General features: G+C 42.2%; 1 protein-coding gene across 2 annotated transcripts in view; it reads left to right on the top strand.

The window, feature by feature from the left end:
• The window catches only part of SLC25A26 (solute carrier family 25 member 26), a 140249-nt gene extending 121321 nt beyond the window's left edge, over positions 1-18928 (top strand). For both annotated transcript variants that reach the window (XM_060022861.1, XM_060022862.1), the window contains 4 exons: positions 7950-8019; positions 13334-13398; positions 14449-14522; positions 18697-18928. In XM_060022861.1, the coding sequence (XP_059878844.1) occupies positions 7950-8019; positions 13334-13398; positions 14449-14522; positions 18697-18814 (327 nt within the window). In that variant the 3' untranslated portion in view covers positions 18815-18928. The remainder of the gene's footprint in view (positions 1-7949; positions 8020-13333; positions 13399-14448; positions 14523-18696) is intronic.
• Positions 18929-19591: the final 663 nt, after the last annotated feature.

Genomic DNA, 19591 nt, shown 5'->3' on the forward strand with positions numbered 1-19591 from the left:
TCCGTAAAAGTTGAGCTGTGTATCAAGGAAGCTTATAAATGTTGCTTACATACTATTCTGTCTACAAGGCACATGGCTTTGAGGGGACCATAAAAGTCAGCTTCAGTTCCCCCACTTTCGATCTGTGTGACCTCAGGCAAGTTACTTGACAACTCTTAGTACCACCCTACACCTGTGTGTCTGGATAATAATACACACCTTTCAAAATTAAATGAGAAATGTGAAATCTTTTGCATAGTCTCTGGAGCATGCTAGGTGCTCAGCAAGTGGTAAGTAATACTGTCAATAGCAGTCATTCATACTGTTGTGTAAACTACATTTTTATTCCATTTTCTAATCTCTTAAGTTATTTAAAGCTAATAAACAATAATATTACACTTCCTATGAGTAATCTTTCCTGTCTGTTTTTTGTTTTAACATCTTTATTGGAGTGTAATTGCTTTACAATGGTGTGTTAGTTTCTGCTTTATAACATAGTGAATCAGTTATACATATACATATGTTCCCATATCTCTTCCCTCTTGCGTCTCCCGCCCACCCTCCCTATCCCACCCTTCTAGGTGGTCACAGACCACCGAACTGATCTCCCTGTCCTATGCAGCTGCTTCCCACTAGCTATCTATTTTACATTTGGTAGTGTATATATGTCCATGCCACTCTCTCACATCGTCCCAGCTTGCCCTTCCCCCTCCCCATGTCCTCAAGTACATTCTCTACGTCTGTGTCGTTGTTCCTGTCCTGCCTCTAGGTTCATCAGAACCTTTTTTTTTTTTTTTTAGATTCCATATATATGTGTTAGCCTATGGTATTTGTTTTTCTCTTTCTGAGTTACTTCACTCTGTATGACAGACTCTAGGTCCATCCACATCACTACAAATAACTCAATTTCATTTCTTTTTATGGCTGAGTAATATTCCATTGTGTATATGTGCCACATCTTCTTTATCCATTCATCTGTTGATGGACACTTAGGTTGCTTCCATGTCCTGCCTGTTGTAAATAGAGCTGCAGTGAACTTTGTGGTACATGACTCTTTTTGATTTATGGTTTTCTCAGGGTATATGCCCAGTAGTGGGATTGCTGGGTTGTAAGGCAGTTCTATTTTTAGCTTTTTAAGGAACCTCCATACTGTTCTCCGTAGTGGCTGTATCAATTTACATTCCCACCAACAGTGCAAGAGGGTTCCCTTTTCTCCACACCCTCTCCAGCATTTATTTGTAGATTTTTTGATGATGGCCATTCTGATTGGTGTGAGGTGATACCTCATTGTAGTTTTGATTTGCATTTCTCTAATGATAAGTGATGTTGAGCATCCTTTCACGTGTTTGTTGGCAATCTGTATATCTTCTTTGGAGAAATGTGTATTTAGGTCTTCTGCCCATTTTTGGATTGGGTTGTTTGTTTTTTGATATTGAGCTGCATGAGCTGCTTGTAAGTTTTGGAGACTAATCCTTTGTCGGTTGCTTCGTTTGCAAATATTTTCTCCCATCCTGAGGGTTGTCTTTTCGTCTTGTTTAAGATTTCCTTTGCTGTGCAAAAGCTTTTAAGTTTCATTAGGTCCCATTTGTTTATTTTTGTTTTTATTTCCATTTCTCTAGGAGGTGGGTCAAAAAGGATCTTGCTGTGATTTATGTCATAGAGTGTTCTGCCTGTGTTTTCCTCTAAGAGTTTTGTAGTGTCTGGCCTTACATTTAGGCCTTTAATCCATTTGGAGTTTATTTTTGTGTATGGTGTTAAGGAGTGTTCTAAGTTCATTCTTTTACATGTAGGTGTCCAGTTTTCCCAGCACCACTTATTGAAGAGGCAGTCTCTTCTCCATTGTATATTCTTGCCTCCTTTATCAAAGATATGTGCGTGGGTTTCTCTCTGGGCTTTCTGTCCTGTTCCATTGATCTGTATTTCTGTTTTTGTGCCAGTACCATACTGTCTTGATTACTGTAGCTTTGTAGTATAGTCTGAAGTCAGGGAGCCTGATTTCTCCAGCTCCATTTTTCTTTCTCAAGATTGTTTTGGCTGTTTGGGGTCTTTTGTGTTTCCATACAAATTGTGCAATTTTTTGTTCTAGTTCTGTGAAAAATGCCATTGGTAGTTTGACAGGGATTGCATTGAATCTGTAGATTGCTTTGGGTAGTATAGTCATTTTCAATGTTGATTCTTCCAGTCCAGGAACATGGTATATCTCTTCATCTGTATCGTCTTTAATGTCTTTCATCAGTTTCTTATAGTTTTCTGCATACAGGTCTTTTGTCTCCTTAGGTAGGTTTATTCCTAGGTATTTTATTCTTTTTGTTGCAGTGGTAAATGGGAGTGTTTCCTTAATTTTTTCCTGTCTTTCCAGCCAGTTTTTTGTTGATCACAATCCTCCAGTTCCTCCATATATGTGAACAAATATGTAATTTCAAAATATTTTCATAATTCATGTACAGTACTTTTTACCAGCCAGTTTTCTTATCATTATCCTTGTTGCTTAATGAATTTAAAGTTGCCCCCAAATGAATCATTTGTAAACAACACTCATCTTTTTAGCTTGGTCTCAGTATTCTTTTTCCAAAGTTCTATATTCAGACAATTCATTATTAAAAAAAATTACAAATCCATATTATTTAAAGCAAGTTGCTTTGGACATTGACAGAGTTTGTTCATTCACTTGGATAATCTGATGTCATTCTAGTAAAAGTTACCTGTATTTGGAAGTGAAGTGTCTTATAAATACCTTCTATCTGCTGTCAAAATACCTGTAACCTATAGATCCAAGTTCAAGTATGTATATACTCTGTACCTACCTGTTTAAACTTTGGTAAGTTACTTAACTTCTCTGAGCCTCAACTTTCTTGTCTGTAAAATGAGGATAAGATAGCACATACCTTAGAAGATTGTGGTTAGGATTTCATGAGTTAATGTATGTAAAGAGTTGGGTACCTGGAGCATAGTAAGTTCTGTGTGTTTATTGTGGTTGCTGTTATAATCGTTACTTCTCTTATGCTGTGTTTGCCATGGGAGTTTCTCACTTGAATCTAAATCTTTTGGTTATAGAGATTTTTGTTTAAGATATTTATTAGTATCCTTTTCTAATACAAAATGATTTCCTCATATGTTTTTAGGTTAAATTGTTCTGGCCAGGTGATATGCTTATCTTTGGAGATTCTATTTTTAAATTGTGTCTTCAGCCATTAGAGTCTGTTTTGATCCAGTGTTTTACTTCCCCTGGCAACCAGTTTTTTTCCTTCCTAGATTACAACAGGCACCTCTATGAAGCCTTCTTTGTCACTTTCTGTTATAACCCTCTTCTGCCTTCACTCTACTCCCATCCCATATTAGACCTGGGGACTGCTATCTTTTTTCCCTTGACCTTATACTGCCTGAATCCTAGTAGGTATTGAGTAAATGTTGAATTTATGAGTTACATAGTATCTTTGATTTTTTCTCCTCTATGACATGTAGTGCACATCTTATTATTTGTTCTTTATTACTGCTTATAAACTCAGCATTATTCGTAGTATTTTAAGTTTGTTTGGAGTAAACTTTGGCTGTCTGGAACCCTTGAAGCTACCAGTAGAAACTGAAGATGACGTCATTACCAGAATGACTATTTTATGTTTTGTATCCTTTTCCTAAAAAGTCAACAAAGTAAATAATGGTGTTAAATTTGGCATTAGCCTGATAAAATACACATTTTGCCATCTTTAAAGTAAAAAGTTGCTGTTCTACTAATTTGCTTCTTATGCTGTCTTGAGTGCTTATAAGAGCTCTGGAGAAAAAAATATTTTCTACACAGATATACTTGCAAGCATTAGAGCATTTACTGAAAAAATACCAAATACTCTGCTTAATGCCAAGATTATCTTTAGAAAGCTGTTTGTGCTAAAACTTTTTTTTAGCTCATCTACTTCCACAAGGTTACAAAAATCTTTTTGATAGCTGCACTCTTAGTCCAGTGATTTTAATAAATACACTTTCCAAGTAACTGTTCTCATTAGTTAGGTGGAAGGAAATGTTGGAGCCCTCAGACACCATACATTATTATATCTCTAACTTGTTAGGTAGTTTCCATAGTTAGGTGACTGACTTAAGAAAAGTTGACAAACAGGGCCCTACATGCCTTGGTTTGTTTATATGGCATCTTCTCCATTTCTGTAGCAACTTACTCAACCTTCCAGGTGTATTTTCGGTGGGGAAGTATTGAGAGTAGAAAATTAGTACTAGGTTTGCTGTTCTTCTTTCAGTTGTGGTATATTTGATCATCCATAAAAATGTCATGCCACCATCAGCAGGTCATTATACTATTCTAACCATTGTAATGAATATATTCAAGAGGTCTTATTTCTAATATTCTTCATCCTTATTGCAGTACCTGCCATTATGCTAGACATCCTATCCAGTGCAGTAAGGCAAGAAAAATAAATAAAAGGCAATAATCCAAATTGGAAAGGAAGAAGTAAAACTGTTTATTCACAGACAGATGATCACTGATGTAGAAAATTTGATGGAAGCTCCATAGAAGCTACTAGAGCTGATAAATTTAGCAAGGCTGCAGAATACAAGATCAGTATGCAAAAGTCAATTGTATTTCTACATATTAAGCAATCAGAAACTGAAATTTAGAGAAAAAAAAAAGCAATACCATTTACAGTAGCACCAAAACGTATGAAATACTTAGGGATAGAATTGACAATACAAGGGCAAGACCTGTATACTGAAAACTGCAAAACATCGTTGAGAGAGAATAATGGAGCCCCAGGGCTTCCCTGGTGGTCCAGTGGTTAAGAATCCGCCTGCCAGTGCAAGGAACACAGGTTTGCGCCCTGGCCCGGGAAGATCCAACATGCTGCGGAGCAACTAAGCCCTTGTATCACAACTACTGAGCCTGAGCTCTAGACCCCACAAGCCACAAGTACTGAGCCCATGTGCCACAAGTACTGATGCCTGCGCGCCTAAAGCCCATGCTTCACAACAAGAGAAGCCATGACAGTGAGAAGCCCGCTCACCGCCACGAAGAGTAGCCCCCGCTCACCATAGCTAGAGAAAGCCCACGCACAGCAACAAAGACCCAACACAGCCATAAATGAATGAATGAAAATAATGGAGCCCCAAGTAAATGGAGAGATGCACCATGTTTTTGGGTCAGAAAACTCAGTACTGTTAGCATCTCCGTTCTCTCCAAAGTGATTGATAGATTCATTGCAATTCAAATCAGAATCTCAGCAGGCCGGACGGACTTCCCTGGTGGTGCAGTGGTTAAGAATCCACCTGCCAATGCAGGGGACATGGGTTTGAGCCCTGGTCTAGGAAGATCCCACATGCCGCGGAGCAGCTAAGACCGTGAGCCACACCTACTGAACCTGAGCTCTGGAGCAGCTAAGACCGTGAGCCACACCTACTGAACCTGAGCTCTAGAGCCCACGAGCCACAACTAGTGACCCTGCTCGTATAGAGCCTGTGCTCCGCGACAAGAGAAGCCACCACAGTGAGAAGCCCATGCATAGTGATGAAGAGTAGCCCCCATTCACCCCGCAACTAGAGGAAGCCTGTGCACAGCAACAAAGACCCAACGCAGTGAAAAATAAATAAAAATTAATTAATTAAAAAAATCTCAGCAGGCAGTTTTGCAGGAATTGATAAGCTGATTCTAAAATTCTTACAGAAGTGCGAAGACTCTAGACTAGTCTGAAGGACTTTGACAAAGAAGAAAGTTGGAGAATTAACACTACTTGAACGCAAGATTTATTATAGAGGTGTAGTAGTCAAAAAAGTATTGAATTGGTATCAAGATAGATGTGTAGATTAGAGCAAAATAGAGTCCAGAAATAAATCCACACATATATGGACAATTGATTATTGACAACAGTGAGAAGGCAGTTCATTGCAAAAAGGCTAGTCCTTTCCAATTGCTGGAACAATTACATATCCATGTTTAAAAACAAAACAAAACAAAAGAACTTCAAACCTCTTAGCATACATAAAAATCAACTTAAAATGGAAGATCTAAATATCAAACCTAAAGACAAAATTTCTAGAAGAAAACATAGATGAAAAATCTTTGTGGTCTGAGTTAGGTAAAGATTTCTTAGATAAGTCACCAAATGCAAGATCTGTAAAAGGATAATTTGCACATCAAAGTTAAATATTCTGTTCTTGGATGGACACTGTTAAGAGTATGAAGAGACAAGCCACAGACTAGGAGAAAAGAATTGCAGGTGACCTATAGCTGGACTATATAAAGAACTGTAAAACTCAATAATTACAAAAACAGACAACCCAATGAAAACGTGCAAAACTTTTGAACAGACGCTTCACTAAAGAAAATATATTCTGGATGGTAAAAAAGTACATGAAAAGGAGCTCAGCATCATTAGTCATTAGGGAAATACATATTAAAACCACAATGAAACACTACTGCATACCAATTAAAATGGTTAAATTTTTAAAATACAATACCAGGTGTGGGAAAGGATGTAAAGAAACTGGAACTGGTCTAAATGTAAAATATGACCACTTTCTAAAACAATTTGGTAGTTTTTTTTTTTAACATCTTTATTGGGGTATAATTGCTTTACAATGGTGTGTTAGTTTCTGCTTTATAACAAAGTGAATCAGTTATACATGGTAGTTTCTTAAAAAGTATACATCCATATACCTGCCATGTGGTTCAGCTATTTCACTTCTAGGTATTTTCCCAAGAGAAATGAAGGCCTGTGTCCATACGAAAACATGAATATAAATGTTCATAGCAGCTTTATTTGTAATAGCCAAAAACTGGAAAAATCCCAAATGTCTGTCAATAGGCAAGTATATAAACAAATAATGATACAGTGGAATATTACTTAGCAATTAAAAAGGGGTGAACTGTTGATATCCACACTAACATGAATGAATCATACAGAAATTCTGAAGGAAAGAATTCGAGTTAAAAAAATTAATGTATAATTACAGTTATATAAAATTCTAGAAAAGGCAAACGAATGTAGAGTGATCGATCAGATTGTTTAGGGGTTGGTAAGGAAGGGCAGGAAAGGGGGATGACAAGGGGACCCGAAACTTTTTTGGGGTGATGGATATGTTCGCTGTCTTAATTATGGTGATGATTTCACATGTATGTCTATCAAAAGTTACCAAATCACGTACTTTAAATACGTGTAGTTTATTGGATATCAGTTATACCTCAATAAAGCTAAAAACAAAAATAAAGAGTGCAGGCTCTGCTGTTAGAAAGCCTGGGTAAAAGAAGGATAATAACAGGACCCAACTCTCAGGGTTGTTGTGAAGACTGTGGGTTTTGATGTATGGTCAGAGATTAGACCAGGGCCTGACTCAGCACTCTTCATCATTTGATATGACTGTATTTTATTTTCTACTAAATCATAAACTCTCAACAAGCAAGGCACCACGTCTCTGCCATCATTTTGCCTCGTTTGAAACTCAGCACGAGTATTTATTTGTGTAATCCTCAACGTATTACAAAAACAGGGCGAAAAGCATTTTGACGAACTTTACGTGGTTCAGTAATAGAATTAGCATCCTTCAAACATGTACAGCATGGGTAAAGATTGAAAAAAGAACTGTGGAATTTGGTATACACTGCTCTGGCCTAATTTGTGAATTATGGTATTTATATGTTTAGAATTATATGGGAAATATTTAAAATGTTACCTTGTCTTAAAGATATACCTTTATTTTTATACGTGTATGTAAATGTGTGTATATGTGTGTGTCTATCACACATATTCCCTGAAAATGGTTTCCTTTGGGCACTCTAACGTAGCTGTCACCCTCGTTTCTTTGACTTATTTTAGAATGCAGTTAAGTCCTTGGGAAAATCACTTATGTCATCAGTGAGGAATGCCACCAAAATAGCTTCTCACTTAAGTTCCCATCCCCAGAGCTAACCCACGGGAGGTTCCGATAAATTCAAATATTTAATAACTTGTATTTTTCTTTCTCCTTAAACACAGGCCCTCTGGTCCTGGAGGCAGGATCACGTGGTGGATTCTTGGCAGTCAGCAGTCTGTGGAGCATTTGCAGGTGCAAAGGATTATATTATACTGGGGAAGACCAAAGAGGGGGAGAAAAATGTGAAAATATTAACTGTGCAAAAACAACATTCTTCAGAAATTCCAGATTGTTTGGAAGAAGAGAGTCCCACTAGTTGTTTGAGAAAAGAGAGTGTCTTAGGAAAAAAAAAAAAACTGCTAAAAAGGTGTCTGCCTGAAAGACAGCCAATTTGTTTTTGACAAATTTTTTCTTTTTATTAAAGCCTTCACTCAGGCCCTTGGATTATCTTAAAGATGATTTAGCAAGGCCTCTGTGGGAAGAGACTGGCTGTGGGTGCAGCTGTCTGCCTTGAGCACTTCTTGGGGGGGTTAGGCGATTTTTGCAGAAGGCAATGATTCACGGTCCATGTGACATGTTTGACAGCGCCGTAGATTAACTGGTGTCAGGAGAGCGGAGGCTGCTCCACAACTTACTGAAGGCTAAACTGCGTGGTGTAGAAAATATGGAGATCTAAACATCTGGGCATTTTCTAGACATTAAACAAAGAGCAGAGTGACACTATGCAATGTCTGTCCATCACTTGGTCATATGCATTTTCCAGTGAGGTTTTAGTGAGAACTCAGAAACTGGAAAGAAGTTAAAAAGTAAAAGGTGTAACAGTCTAAAAGAGAAATACATTTTGTTGCAAATAAAGGTGAGTGAGAATTATGGTTCAAGTAAATTGAAACGGAAATTTGCCAGAAAATTGTAAACTGCTGGTTTTGATGTGAAGCCAGTAAACTGACAGATATGCGGGCTTAGGATACCAACCTTAGTAGAAAATAATTCGTTTCCAATTTGTTAAATGGTCATTGGGTGGGTTTTTAGTTGTAGTGATTAGGAAAACAGAAAACATACATTTTATAATTAATAATTGGACCCATCTGACTTATAGAATTGATAATCCAAAATAAGACTCTTGCCTCTAGATATGAAGCCAGCTCAGATTGCTTATGACGGGTAATTGTTTCCACATGATCCATAGTCATTAGCTGTGTTAAATGGGGACGTGGTCTTGATTCATTTGCCAGTGGTCAGGAGTCTTTACTCCCCAGTCCCTAAGAAATGTGCGTTTCTGTGGACTCCCTTCTGGGTCCTGGGCACAAAGTGAGCATTCTGGAAATTGAGTCATCCTGGATAAGGAAGGCCGGTTCTTAAAGTTAACATACTATAAAACGTCTGAGTGTTGAAACAAATATATATATTCTCTAGTCCCTTCCCTTAAGTAGCTAATTCAGAGATTCGCTTGCAAATATGCATTGTTCCTATTAAGGACACGTGCGTTCATTACAATTCCTTTTTCTGAATAATGCTGTGTAATAGGCACTAAGTACTTAGTTTAGTCAGGGGGTGGGAGCCGGGGAGAAACTTGGTATCAGACCCCCACTGTTTGGCGGGATCCTGTGGGCCAGGCTCTTTCCATTCCGGTGGCCCCCCTGAGGATGAGGAGTGCAGCAAGCCACACTGCCCTCCAGGCACAGTGGGGAAGCTGGGATGCGGGGCAGGGAAGGGATTCGCCCAGAGAGCCTCAGGATCCAGTGCTGGCTGACCTGTCTGAATCATACGGCTGTCAAACCTCTGTTCTATCCCCAACTAAGGAACGAGACTTTGGGGCCTTATTGAGCACCCGTTTCCTTACCTGTAATGCAGAAGCAACCCTCCCTCTGTTAAGGAGTTGTTGCTGGGATAGGTGCGATAATGTGCATTAGAACTGCGTCTACGGAGTTTATTTCAATAAAAACAACCAGCACCCAGGAAATGAAAAGCTGTCATCATCACAGTAATTCATATTCTTAATTGCATAGAAAAAAATAACACATTAATAATAAAGTTACTATACGTAATCATCACCTCTTGTAGGGTGTAGATTTAAAAACTACTCCAAGACAATTATTTTTTAGCTGAGGTTCTGATAGGAATTTGCCCAAGGTCTGCAGAAAATCCATTGTCAGTACATGTACATGTATTTAACAAAAGATAAAGTAAAATAAATAGATTTCGTGTTTATATCCCTTTTGTTTTGAAATTTTAGTTGGTACAAATGTTGATCCTGAGGAACAAGGTTACTCTTTTAAAACCTTTCTGAAAGATAAACGTAATTGGAAAATATTTCAGATTGTGAGAAAGCAACATTCTGTAAGAATTTGCTGCAAGATTGTGCACTGCGCAGTATAGAGAAATGACTAATGACTAGTCATCTTGGGCAGCCCCTAAGATCTGACATGCTTACCGGCTGTACTTTCAGACGTTTTTGCCTTACATGGCCACAGAGGCAGTGATAAAACTTGCCCTATAAACCAGAAATCTGATTTCTCATCCCTGTGTGCTTTTCCAAGTTTAACCTGGTTGAATCATTGTAGACGAACCACTCTCTGGCCATCCTTGGCACTCTTCGGTGCCCATGCTTGCTTTATAAACCACTTGGCACAAATATCCAAAAATGTCCCTTGAGATTGGAGGTGTTGATGGCTCGTCATGCTCAGAAATTCCCTTGGCTTCTGGTCAGGGGTTAGATTGGGGGTGGGGAAACGGACTTTGCCAACTTCCCTACTTCAAGTTAACTTCCAAACATAAAACCATCATTCAGTCTTAATAATTATGACATCTGCTACTATAGGGATATCTGCTACTATAGGGATATCTGCTGTTCTAACGTCCTTTGATTAGTTTCCTGTAATGAACACTTAACTTACATTCTCTAAGAGAGAAGGAGAGAGAGAGATCTCTCCCGCCATGGCTTGAAACTCTAGAATAGGGTGAGGATTGTTTGGGTAACAAATGACAGGGCTTGATGCAGTCTTTAAAACACAAAGGAAAACACGTTTTTTGCCGTTGCTGTTGTTGAAGCAGTCCAAGTCTGGACGCTTGTTTGGAGCTCGTCGGTGGAGCTGCTTTTCCTGCTCCCGGCTCATCTGCGGAGGGGAGCCCCTGGGCGGACAGTGCGTGGCAGTGCCGCCTGCTACTGCTCCCACCACATTCACAGCTGCTGTTGGAGGTGACAGCTCCATAACTCTCGTAGGAAGGCGGCCCCTTTGTCTGGAGAAGGCGAAGAACCTGCATTTCTTCCCTGAGGACACGTGAGATGTAGTTTCGCTGTAAACGTCTAGTTTCCCCTGAATCTGGTTCTTGAAAGCAGTTAGCCTAACATTCAGTAAAAACCCAACTCTGGTGGAACCCATAGAAAATTGTTTCACATGTGATTTGAGCACTAAAGTAGTCTGCAGTCGCTGTACCAAATAATTATTTCCTGTCTAATGTTAGCATGTTCCTTGTATTTATTACCAGCGGTTTACATTTCCCTTAAGTAAAATGCAGAAAATAACTACATTTTAACTGAAAATACAGCTCCCCTCCCCATCATGACCAGTTACTCTATTACGTGATCTTCACAAGTCCTTCTTACAGCCTCATAAAAAACATTGTGAGGTCTGTGAATTAAAGCAGTCTTTGATATTTGAAGACATTTAAATCGTCTTATTAATAACTTGCATAAAATAAAGTTTCCATCGTGGTAATAAAAGTAGGACCTATTTTAGCATATGCATTTTTGTCTAAGTTTTCTTCTTATTACTTTCATGAAACAGAAATCACTGGGAGAATATTGGCAGGCATCTACAGTAGAGGAATGGTGAACTTTTGCTAATGGCCCAAATAAGTTCGATTTACAGTATCCAAACTTAGTAGAAAACAAATACTTTTCAACACAGGTGACGTGTGAGAGCCTGAGTGGTCAGACAGGGGACAGATGACGTCCTTGTCAATTTTTAGTTGGTTCAGGTCAGTTTGTAAAGATTTTCAAGTAGGAAAATCGTGTATGCACTTCTGGATTTTAACAACTGGATACATTTGGATTTGTCTTATTCATATATCAAAGTCATCATGTAGTGAAACAGCATTACTTTTGGAGCCAAGGTACACACGACTTTTGAGTCCCACCTCCTCTATGGCAGAGTAAGTGGTTAAAAAAAAGTAAGAGTAGTATTTCAGGACTGGGTCCACAAAATTTTAAAATACTTGCAGTTTAGCAGGTCTCTGAATTTCAGACAACTTTTGAATTGGGAGGAAAGTGTTTCACATATTCACAACTCAAAGGTGGCTAAAATAAAAGGGACTCCAGTATACATGTTTATGGTTTTTACTCGTTAGCCCTAAGATTGGTGTCATTCTGGGTACATCTCTCAAGAAGTCAGCATCATAATAAATGTTACCCAATGGAGGAGGTTCAGTTTAATGATCTTATTTCAGCAACATATTTTAGAAAGATATTGGGCAGAGATCAAATGACCTCCTTGTCCACACGCCGCAAAACTTAGAGGGAGAGGTGTGCTATTTCTGAAGCATCCTTCACACACATGTTCTGTTGAGCTCTTAGAAAACTGCTGATTTCACCCTGGCTCACGGAAGCTGAATCTTTAGAAACCCCTTTTGGGCTCATTATTTCTATCTCCTTTGGGCCTTTTGGGGTTTACGATATATCTTTGTATCGTATTAAATAAAATAATGGGACCATATACTGTGATTTCTGTTAAAAAAGTAGTCCTCCAGTTCCTCTGTCTGTAGACATGGACCCGTTTAAAATATGTGGATTTAAAAAAAATCAGTTTGGCACTCATGGCATTTAAATAAAGAGGACAGGAGAGAAAAGTTAGGAAAGAAGCAGGTAAGGAAGAATGCAGGCTTGAATCAAAATTGACTCTAACAAGATATGGAAGCGAGTTTAGAAATCTTGTTACTCTAACTGGCCTGTTGATCAGAAACCTGCAAATACAGAAACATTTATACTCTTTTAACCGTAAGAAGCCAACCACTTATATGAAAAATTCCCACACTGATACCCGTGTCTGTTTGCCGGTTTTGCCTCAGAGCAGAAACGACAGCAGCATTTTGGAGTCAGATTAGAGAAGATGGGCCCATGGAAGGCATGGACCCCCTGAGACTCATGGGGCACAGCATGCCTCTCTGAGTGGGAGTCTGAGCACGACACACCCCCGTGTACACAGGTTTGTCTGCTCCTTCACAAAAGAGCAAGCTACATTGTGGGGCCTTGTTTTTTAACTTGCAGGTATAAAACATTATCCCGTCACCTATTCTATATGCAGTCAGACATCACTACAAAGCAGGGGAGTGTGTGGGTAAAGATTTTGCATGTGTGCTTCCTATTCTTGAATCAATCAGGTGGACGTAACGATAAAGCAGTATTTCTGGCAGAGTTACGAGAAATTAATTACAAAATAAAAATGAGAAAATACCGTGTCATGCAGTAAACAGGACCTCACTTGTGTGTTGGGTATTTTTATATGCACAGGTGGATTTGCAGCTGCAGTCACCACGCCTCTGGACGTGGCAAAAACCAGAATCATGTTGGCAAAGGTAAGTGGTAAAATAATGTAATGTAGACACAACAGATGCTTGTATCTGTTAGCACTTAGGGCTTACATGTATATAAAGTGAACAAAAGTGGCATAACACCTATAGTTAGCAGCCTTCTGCTGCCTATAGTTTCACTAATGAAACTGCCTTTGGACAAAGCAGTATCCACAGGAATCGCTGTGACTGATGTCTGGGTAGCATTTTACCTTTTTGCAGTCATTTTCACCTGTATTATGTGAACAGGGAGGGCCGGTAGGGCCTCTGCCTGGTGATATGATTTTCAGAGAATCTGTGTTTTTACTGGGGACAGACCCGAGGCTCAGAGCGTTGGCCTGCTTCATGCCATGCAGCAAGCATGAGGCTCTGAACTTATAAGAGTGAAGGCTTATTAAGCCTTCACCAGATGACTTAGGCTAGGACATTTTTCAGAATTGTTAAAAAAGGTCGCTAAGTAAAATTGTTTTTAAAAAACCTGGACCGAGCCTACAGGGAAAGGCATACATATACCTGGACCAAAACAATAAAACCTAAAAAGTCATACCCTTGTGGAAACGTGGAACAAATAAGGGCAGACTCGTAGTACGTAGCTTGATAGGGCAAAGCCTGTTTTAAATTGAACACAGTATTCTTGATTAAGTGTGTTCATTAGCCACTTAGAGAAGTTTCATAATCATTACCATTCACACTGATTATTCCCCATCCTCCTCAGATGAGTTAATACTGCTTTCAGTATCTTCCCTGTTCAATAGTAGTATGTGAATTATCTGGGTTAAGCTCTGCTCATAGGCTGACAGTGAGAGAAGGAACCTGGACAAGCTACTTCTGGTGGGAAATGGGCCAACTCAGTGCTTGCTTGTGGGTTCAAGTGTGAGGGCTTCTCGTCTAGTGAGATCCAGAGGTCCTGATTCCCGGGAGACCCCCCAGTCTATCTGGAACTGTGTCCTACAGGAGGGTGGTGGGGAGCCGTGCATCTGAGGGTATCTAGAGCCCGCTGTAAGTTGGTTGGGGAGTTCCGTGAGGTGATGGCTTCTCTTTTGTCTTTCCATGCAGGCCGGCTCCAGCCCTGCAAGTGGGAACGTCCTCTCTGCCCTGCATGGTGTCTGGCGGACACGGGGGCTGTCGGGGTAAGGCTGGGAAGGGAGGCCCCGCCGCCGTCGCCGTCCACCCTCCTTCTCCTTTAGCCCAGCATCGGGAGAACACCCACCCTTCCTTTTGCTTGCCTTGGTTGGGGTATCATTTACTTTTATCGTACAAAACGTTACGTTTGATGTTGCTTACGTGAGATGATATTGCACAGTCGAGTTGATGCAGTGTCGTAGTGGGTGATTCCCATCTCAGTGTTAGATGGCATCCACCTCTGTGGCCTCTGCCAGGTTCTGGATTGCATCACTGAGAAAGCCGGTGTCCAGTTGTGTAAGGCAGGACGCAAGTGACGAAGAAAGCATTGTTAGAAGAAAGCGTTTGTGGTTTGGGGCACTTTTAACTCTTAGTAGTTATCACTTTTAACGTAGCATAGAGCCTGACCCCTCCCTTGCAGCTCACGGCTCTGCATCATCCGCAAAGGTCTGTTCCAAATGCTATTTCAGCATTGCTTTTACAGCATGTCAACCTGTCTAAAGGTTGGGATCTGTAACAGGTAGATGAAATCACGATTCTCTCTGGAATCATCTACCAGGGATTTGCTGAGAGAGCAAAGCGGCAGCCTCCTGTAGGGGACGGTTGAAGGGAGCCTAGTGACAGGGCAGGTGTGAAACAGCATAGCCACGGTGGTGCCACCTCCTCGTCCCGGTGCTGTGTCGATCATTTATTTGACTCTAGTTTTGTGTCCATTTGGCAGGTTTTATTGCACCTCGTGGACAGTCTGGGGAACATGGGGCAGGTTGGTCAGGCCGCAGGCAAGGGTATTTTGCAGGAGTTAACAAGCCCCATCCTCTATTCAAAACAGGTAACGTTCAATAAATGTGCCAGCTCTCAATGGCTGCTGCTTGCCTGAAGGACAAAGGATTTGGAGACAGGGGCTGGGTTTACCAGAAAGGAGTAACTGAGCCTTGGAGGGCAGGGTGGTAGTTTGTATGTCCTGAGTCAGTGATTTATGGCTAATAGATGATAAGTAAGTAGGAATCTGGTTGCTCAGAGCTGAGGCACTTCGATTTTGACACAGGATCCTCCTTACACAGTGAAATGGTGTGAGAGAAAAAAAAAAAAAAAGCTCTGAAGTAGCAGGGAAAAGATTCTTAGGGCTTCACATAGTGACTGGGCCACACAGAGGTATAGCATGCAGTAGATGTTTTAGGTCATAGAGTCAGACTGCTAAACTTCACTCTTACATGTTTCGATGTAGTTCTTAGAGTCTGTGGCAACTATTGGTCACAGGAAGGCCCTTGACTTTAGCCCTGTGGAGTCCGTGTGGAGCCGCAGCCTGTCCGCCTTTCTCGAAAAAGTGGTGATATCGGGGATGGCATAGTCGGCAGGACCGTGGCCCCAAAAACTTGTGGACAAGGAATTTCCTTGAGTAGATGATTGAAACTAAACCTTTCCTGTCCCAGTGTTGGTGTTACTGGGTGTTATCTAACCAGGCAGTGCCAGAATTAAAGGCAGAGGAAGGGTGTCATCACCGTGCTGAGGGCCTATTCCTGTCCCCGCTGTCAGCCCTGAAAAGGTAATCTGGATTTTTGCCAATCTTCCAGAAGCTTCTAAAGTCTTGGGCTCTCATTAGTATGCCCAGTGTGGTCCTTAGCAGAGTATTTCAGGCAGCTAATGACAGTGTTCATTAGCTTCCTGTTAATGTGATAAAAGACAACAAGTAATTGGACCAGAGAACTGTAAAGAGAAGCAAACAAACAAAGCCTCCTGCAAACGCGCTCAGCTCTTCTGAGCAGTGGTCCTAGGCTTCCCCAGCCGCCTTCTCTGTCGGTTTTCCATGCAGAGCCCCTGTGGGTTCCTGGTGGCCCGGAGACACACCTGCCGGGTTTAACAGAGGATTTAAGCCGTCTCCCCACCTGCAACGGGCTGGTGCTGAGCCGTCGGCGTAAATTAAAGTGGTGACACTTGGGTCTCCCCGTGTTGGTTCACACGGGGAGGGACCACGTTCTGGCACCGATTTGGAAGACGTGCCCTCAGGCAACCTGGTTTCTCTGAAATAAAAATACCGCACGCTCACCGAGCCCAACAGCCCGAAAGCAGATGGGAAGCCTGTTTATCCAGCGTTGCTCCTTCCTCCCTTTCTTCGGCTCATCACCTGGCCTTTTGTTTTTCTCTCCTGTGCCCTTTATGTCCTCACTGCTGCTGCCCTGTGTCCCCCCAAGTGGCGCCCGGCCCTCTGCTGAGCGCCTGACGTTTGTCATCTCTTCCTCGTGCGGTCCTTCCAGTGCAGCCCTGCTCTGTTCCAGTCTTCGCGTCTGCGTTTGGTTGGGGCCCTCACTGTACAAATTACTCTAATGATGTTAACAGACAGTTGTCATCTAGTGAAGCCATCAACTGCTTCCATCTGCCCCTCGCGTGGAGCAGCTGAGCTCATTAGCAGCGGGGAGAGGAATGAGACACTGGTTGTAGAAACAAGGCAGGGAGGGAGAGTTCTGTGGCCAGCGTGGTTTCCACAGCTCAGCCCCTGCTGACCCCCACTTCCAGCACTTCTCTTTGTAGGATGGGGGCAGGGAGATGAATTTCTTTCCTGGGCCAGAAGGACACAGTGGCCTCAAAGCAGTAATTTAGGGGCCACCTCATGCAAAAACACCTTGCATGATGCTGGCCTGAACAACTCTTTTCCTTCCAAGTGTATTTTGGTCTTCTATAGAATATTCACGTAGACAAGAAAAAGAGGTTCTCATTTCGTGTAGTATTTTACTTGACGATTTAAATCCTTAGTTAGCTAACTAAACTATGGGCCCCTTAGAAACACTCTGAGTCCGTTTTCCTCAGAAGTCCTGAGGGCTACACACCGGGCAGTCAGGCTGGCCTCTCCCGCCGTCACAAAGGAGCCAGCCAGGCGGCTGTGAACTAGGCCACGGGGGTTTCCTTCCTGTCCCTTTCTTGCTATGCCTCCCTTTAGCTGAGCATGGAGGTTCCCCAGACTTTCAAGGCTACACAGGCTACTGCTGGCATAACCTCCATGTTTTCAGCTTTCTTCCCTGGATCCGACCCTAAGTCTTTTTAGTTAAGGTCAATCCACTAGTTCTGATTTTGTAATTTTGTTCTCTGCTTACACAAGTGATACTCTTGGTAAAAAAAGGTTCAATTGCTACAGAAACACAGGCAAGGGAAGTCTCCTGTACCCCTTGCTCCCCAGAGAAATGAGGATGCATCTCGGCCGTGTTTGTCCAACATGCAGTCACATTACACATACAGCTTTGGGACTTGACTTCTTTTAGAACCTATTTTGTATACGTTCCGTGTTGGTCCCTATGGACGGCCTTATTCAGCGGCACAGCTGTAGCAGCATCTGTGTAACCAGGGAGTAGATTCTTTGCATTTTTCTCTTATCAGCACCACCACAATGACCATCTTTGAACAAATACCTGTGCATCGCTCTGGGAGGGTTTTAAAGAATGACCGCCCACTTCACGTCCCCAGTAGCATTGTTCTTTTACTTTGCATTTCTTTGCTTCTTCCAAAGTTGCAACTTTGATGGTAACTGGCTCTCTGTAGGGCTTGGGGCCGGAACCTGTAATGAGGTGCTTCTCCCCTCCCAGCTGGAACCCACTCGCCTTTCTTAGAGGGGAAACCGGGAATCCATGGAGATTCGACTCCCCGCGCCGCATCACCTTTGTGGGTCCCTAAGGACAAAATGGGACGGAGTGAGTCACTGGGAGGAGCGGCAGAGTAGTCGGGAAATCTTCCCCAACAGCCAGGGCCCGCCTCAGGCTTCCGGGGAGAGGGTGGCGGGTTGCTGCCCTCCAGCCTTCCCTGGGATTCAGCCCTTTGACTTCTCTATAAAAAAAAGTCGATTTCATCATCTCTTGAAAGCAAAAATGGTGTGACAGTCTTAACAGAACTGTCGTGGGGACAGAGTTACCTTGTCTTGACTAATTGCTGGAGTTAACTGTGGGTGCTCACAAGTAAGCTGTTTGCATTCAGCCGCCTGAGCCAACAAGCAGCTGGGCTGCAGCTTCAAGTCTACTCGGGAATGTAATTTAGTGCCCATTCTGAAAGGAAAGACAGACACATTCTAAGTGCTGTGTGGGGTTTAATGAGCGTGGTGTGTTGAGTGGAGCAAGCTGTGGGTGTTGGAATTTAACCTTTTTTACACACAGAAAATTAAAAAAAAAAATCTTTCCTCCTCCCTTCCCCCCTCCCCCCCAGATTATTTGCAGGTGTCTTCCCTCGAATGGCAGCCATCAGTCTGGGAGGTTTCATCTTTCTTGGTGCTTATGACCAGACTCGCAGCTTTCTGTTGGAACTTGGCAGAGAGAGTCCATGAATCACAGACAGCCCCTGCCTTCAAGAAAGGGTCCTGCTGTGAGAACTGTTTCCCCTCCGGTGAGCAGCTGTTTGGCCATCTAAACAACAAAACCCGGCGCTCAAGTCCAGTTCTGCTCAGATTACGACATGGAGAACGCATCTTCCGTGCTGCAGGCTGGCCGGGATGACGTCATCGGCCTGGTTCCCGGAGTTCAGAGAGAAAATGATGTCCACAGCGGTACTTTGAACAGTTTTCTCAGAACCCCTTAATAAACAAGTGTGGCAATGCTGAGTCCAGGCCCTTTCAGAGCCTTCGTTTGATCTGTATCTGATCTTTCATTTCCTGCCACCTGACAGTGGAATCAGCCAAAGGCAGATTGTGATTTTAAAGGAATGGCTAGAGTAAGTAAAGGAGGGAGAGTCGGGAAGAAAGTTGGGGGTGTGGGAGGCTTTTCTCCCCTGGGTTAACTCCAACTGCATTGGCTGACAGCCTGGTGTAAAAAGAACAACTACATACAGGTGCTCAGCCAGCATCCTTGCTGGGTAACCAGGCTGCTGGTCTTAATTACCCTCACATTTCACCTATAAAAACAATTGTATTCTTTTCCAGAGGAGTGTCCAGCGGCCCATGTGGTGTGTGGGAGAGAAACCAGTCGCAGCCCAATGACTAGGTGGGCCCAGCGGGCTTCGCGGCAGGAGGGCCGTCACTGACCGGGCTCCTTTCCACTCCAGACCCAAAGCAAAGGGCTGGGGCCGACTTTGGAAACGGGGTGGGTTCGTCATTCCTAATCACTAA

This window comes from Delphinus delphis, chromosome 10, assembly GCF_949987515.2.
Source record: "Delphinus delphis chromosome 10, mDelDel1.2, whole genome shotgun sequence".
Classification (NCBI taxonomy): Eukaryota; Metazoa; Chordata; class Mammalia; order Artiodactyla; family Delphinidae; genus Delphinus; species Delphinus delphis.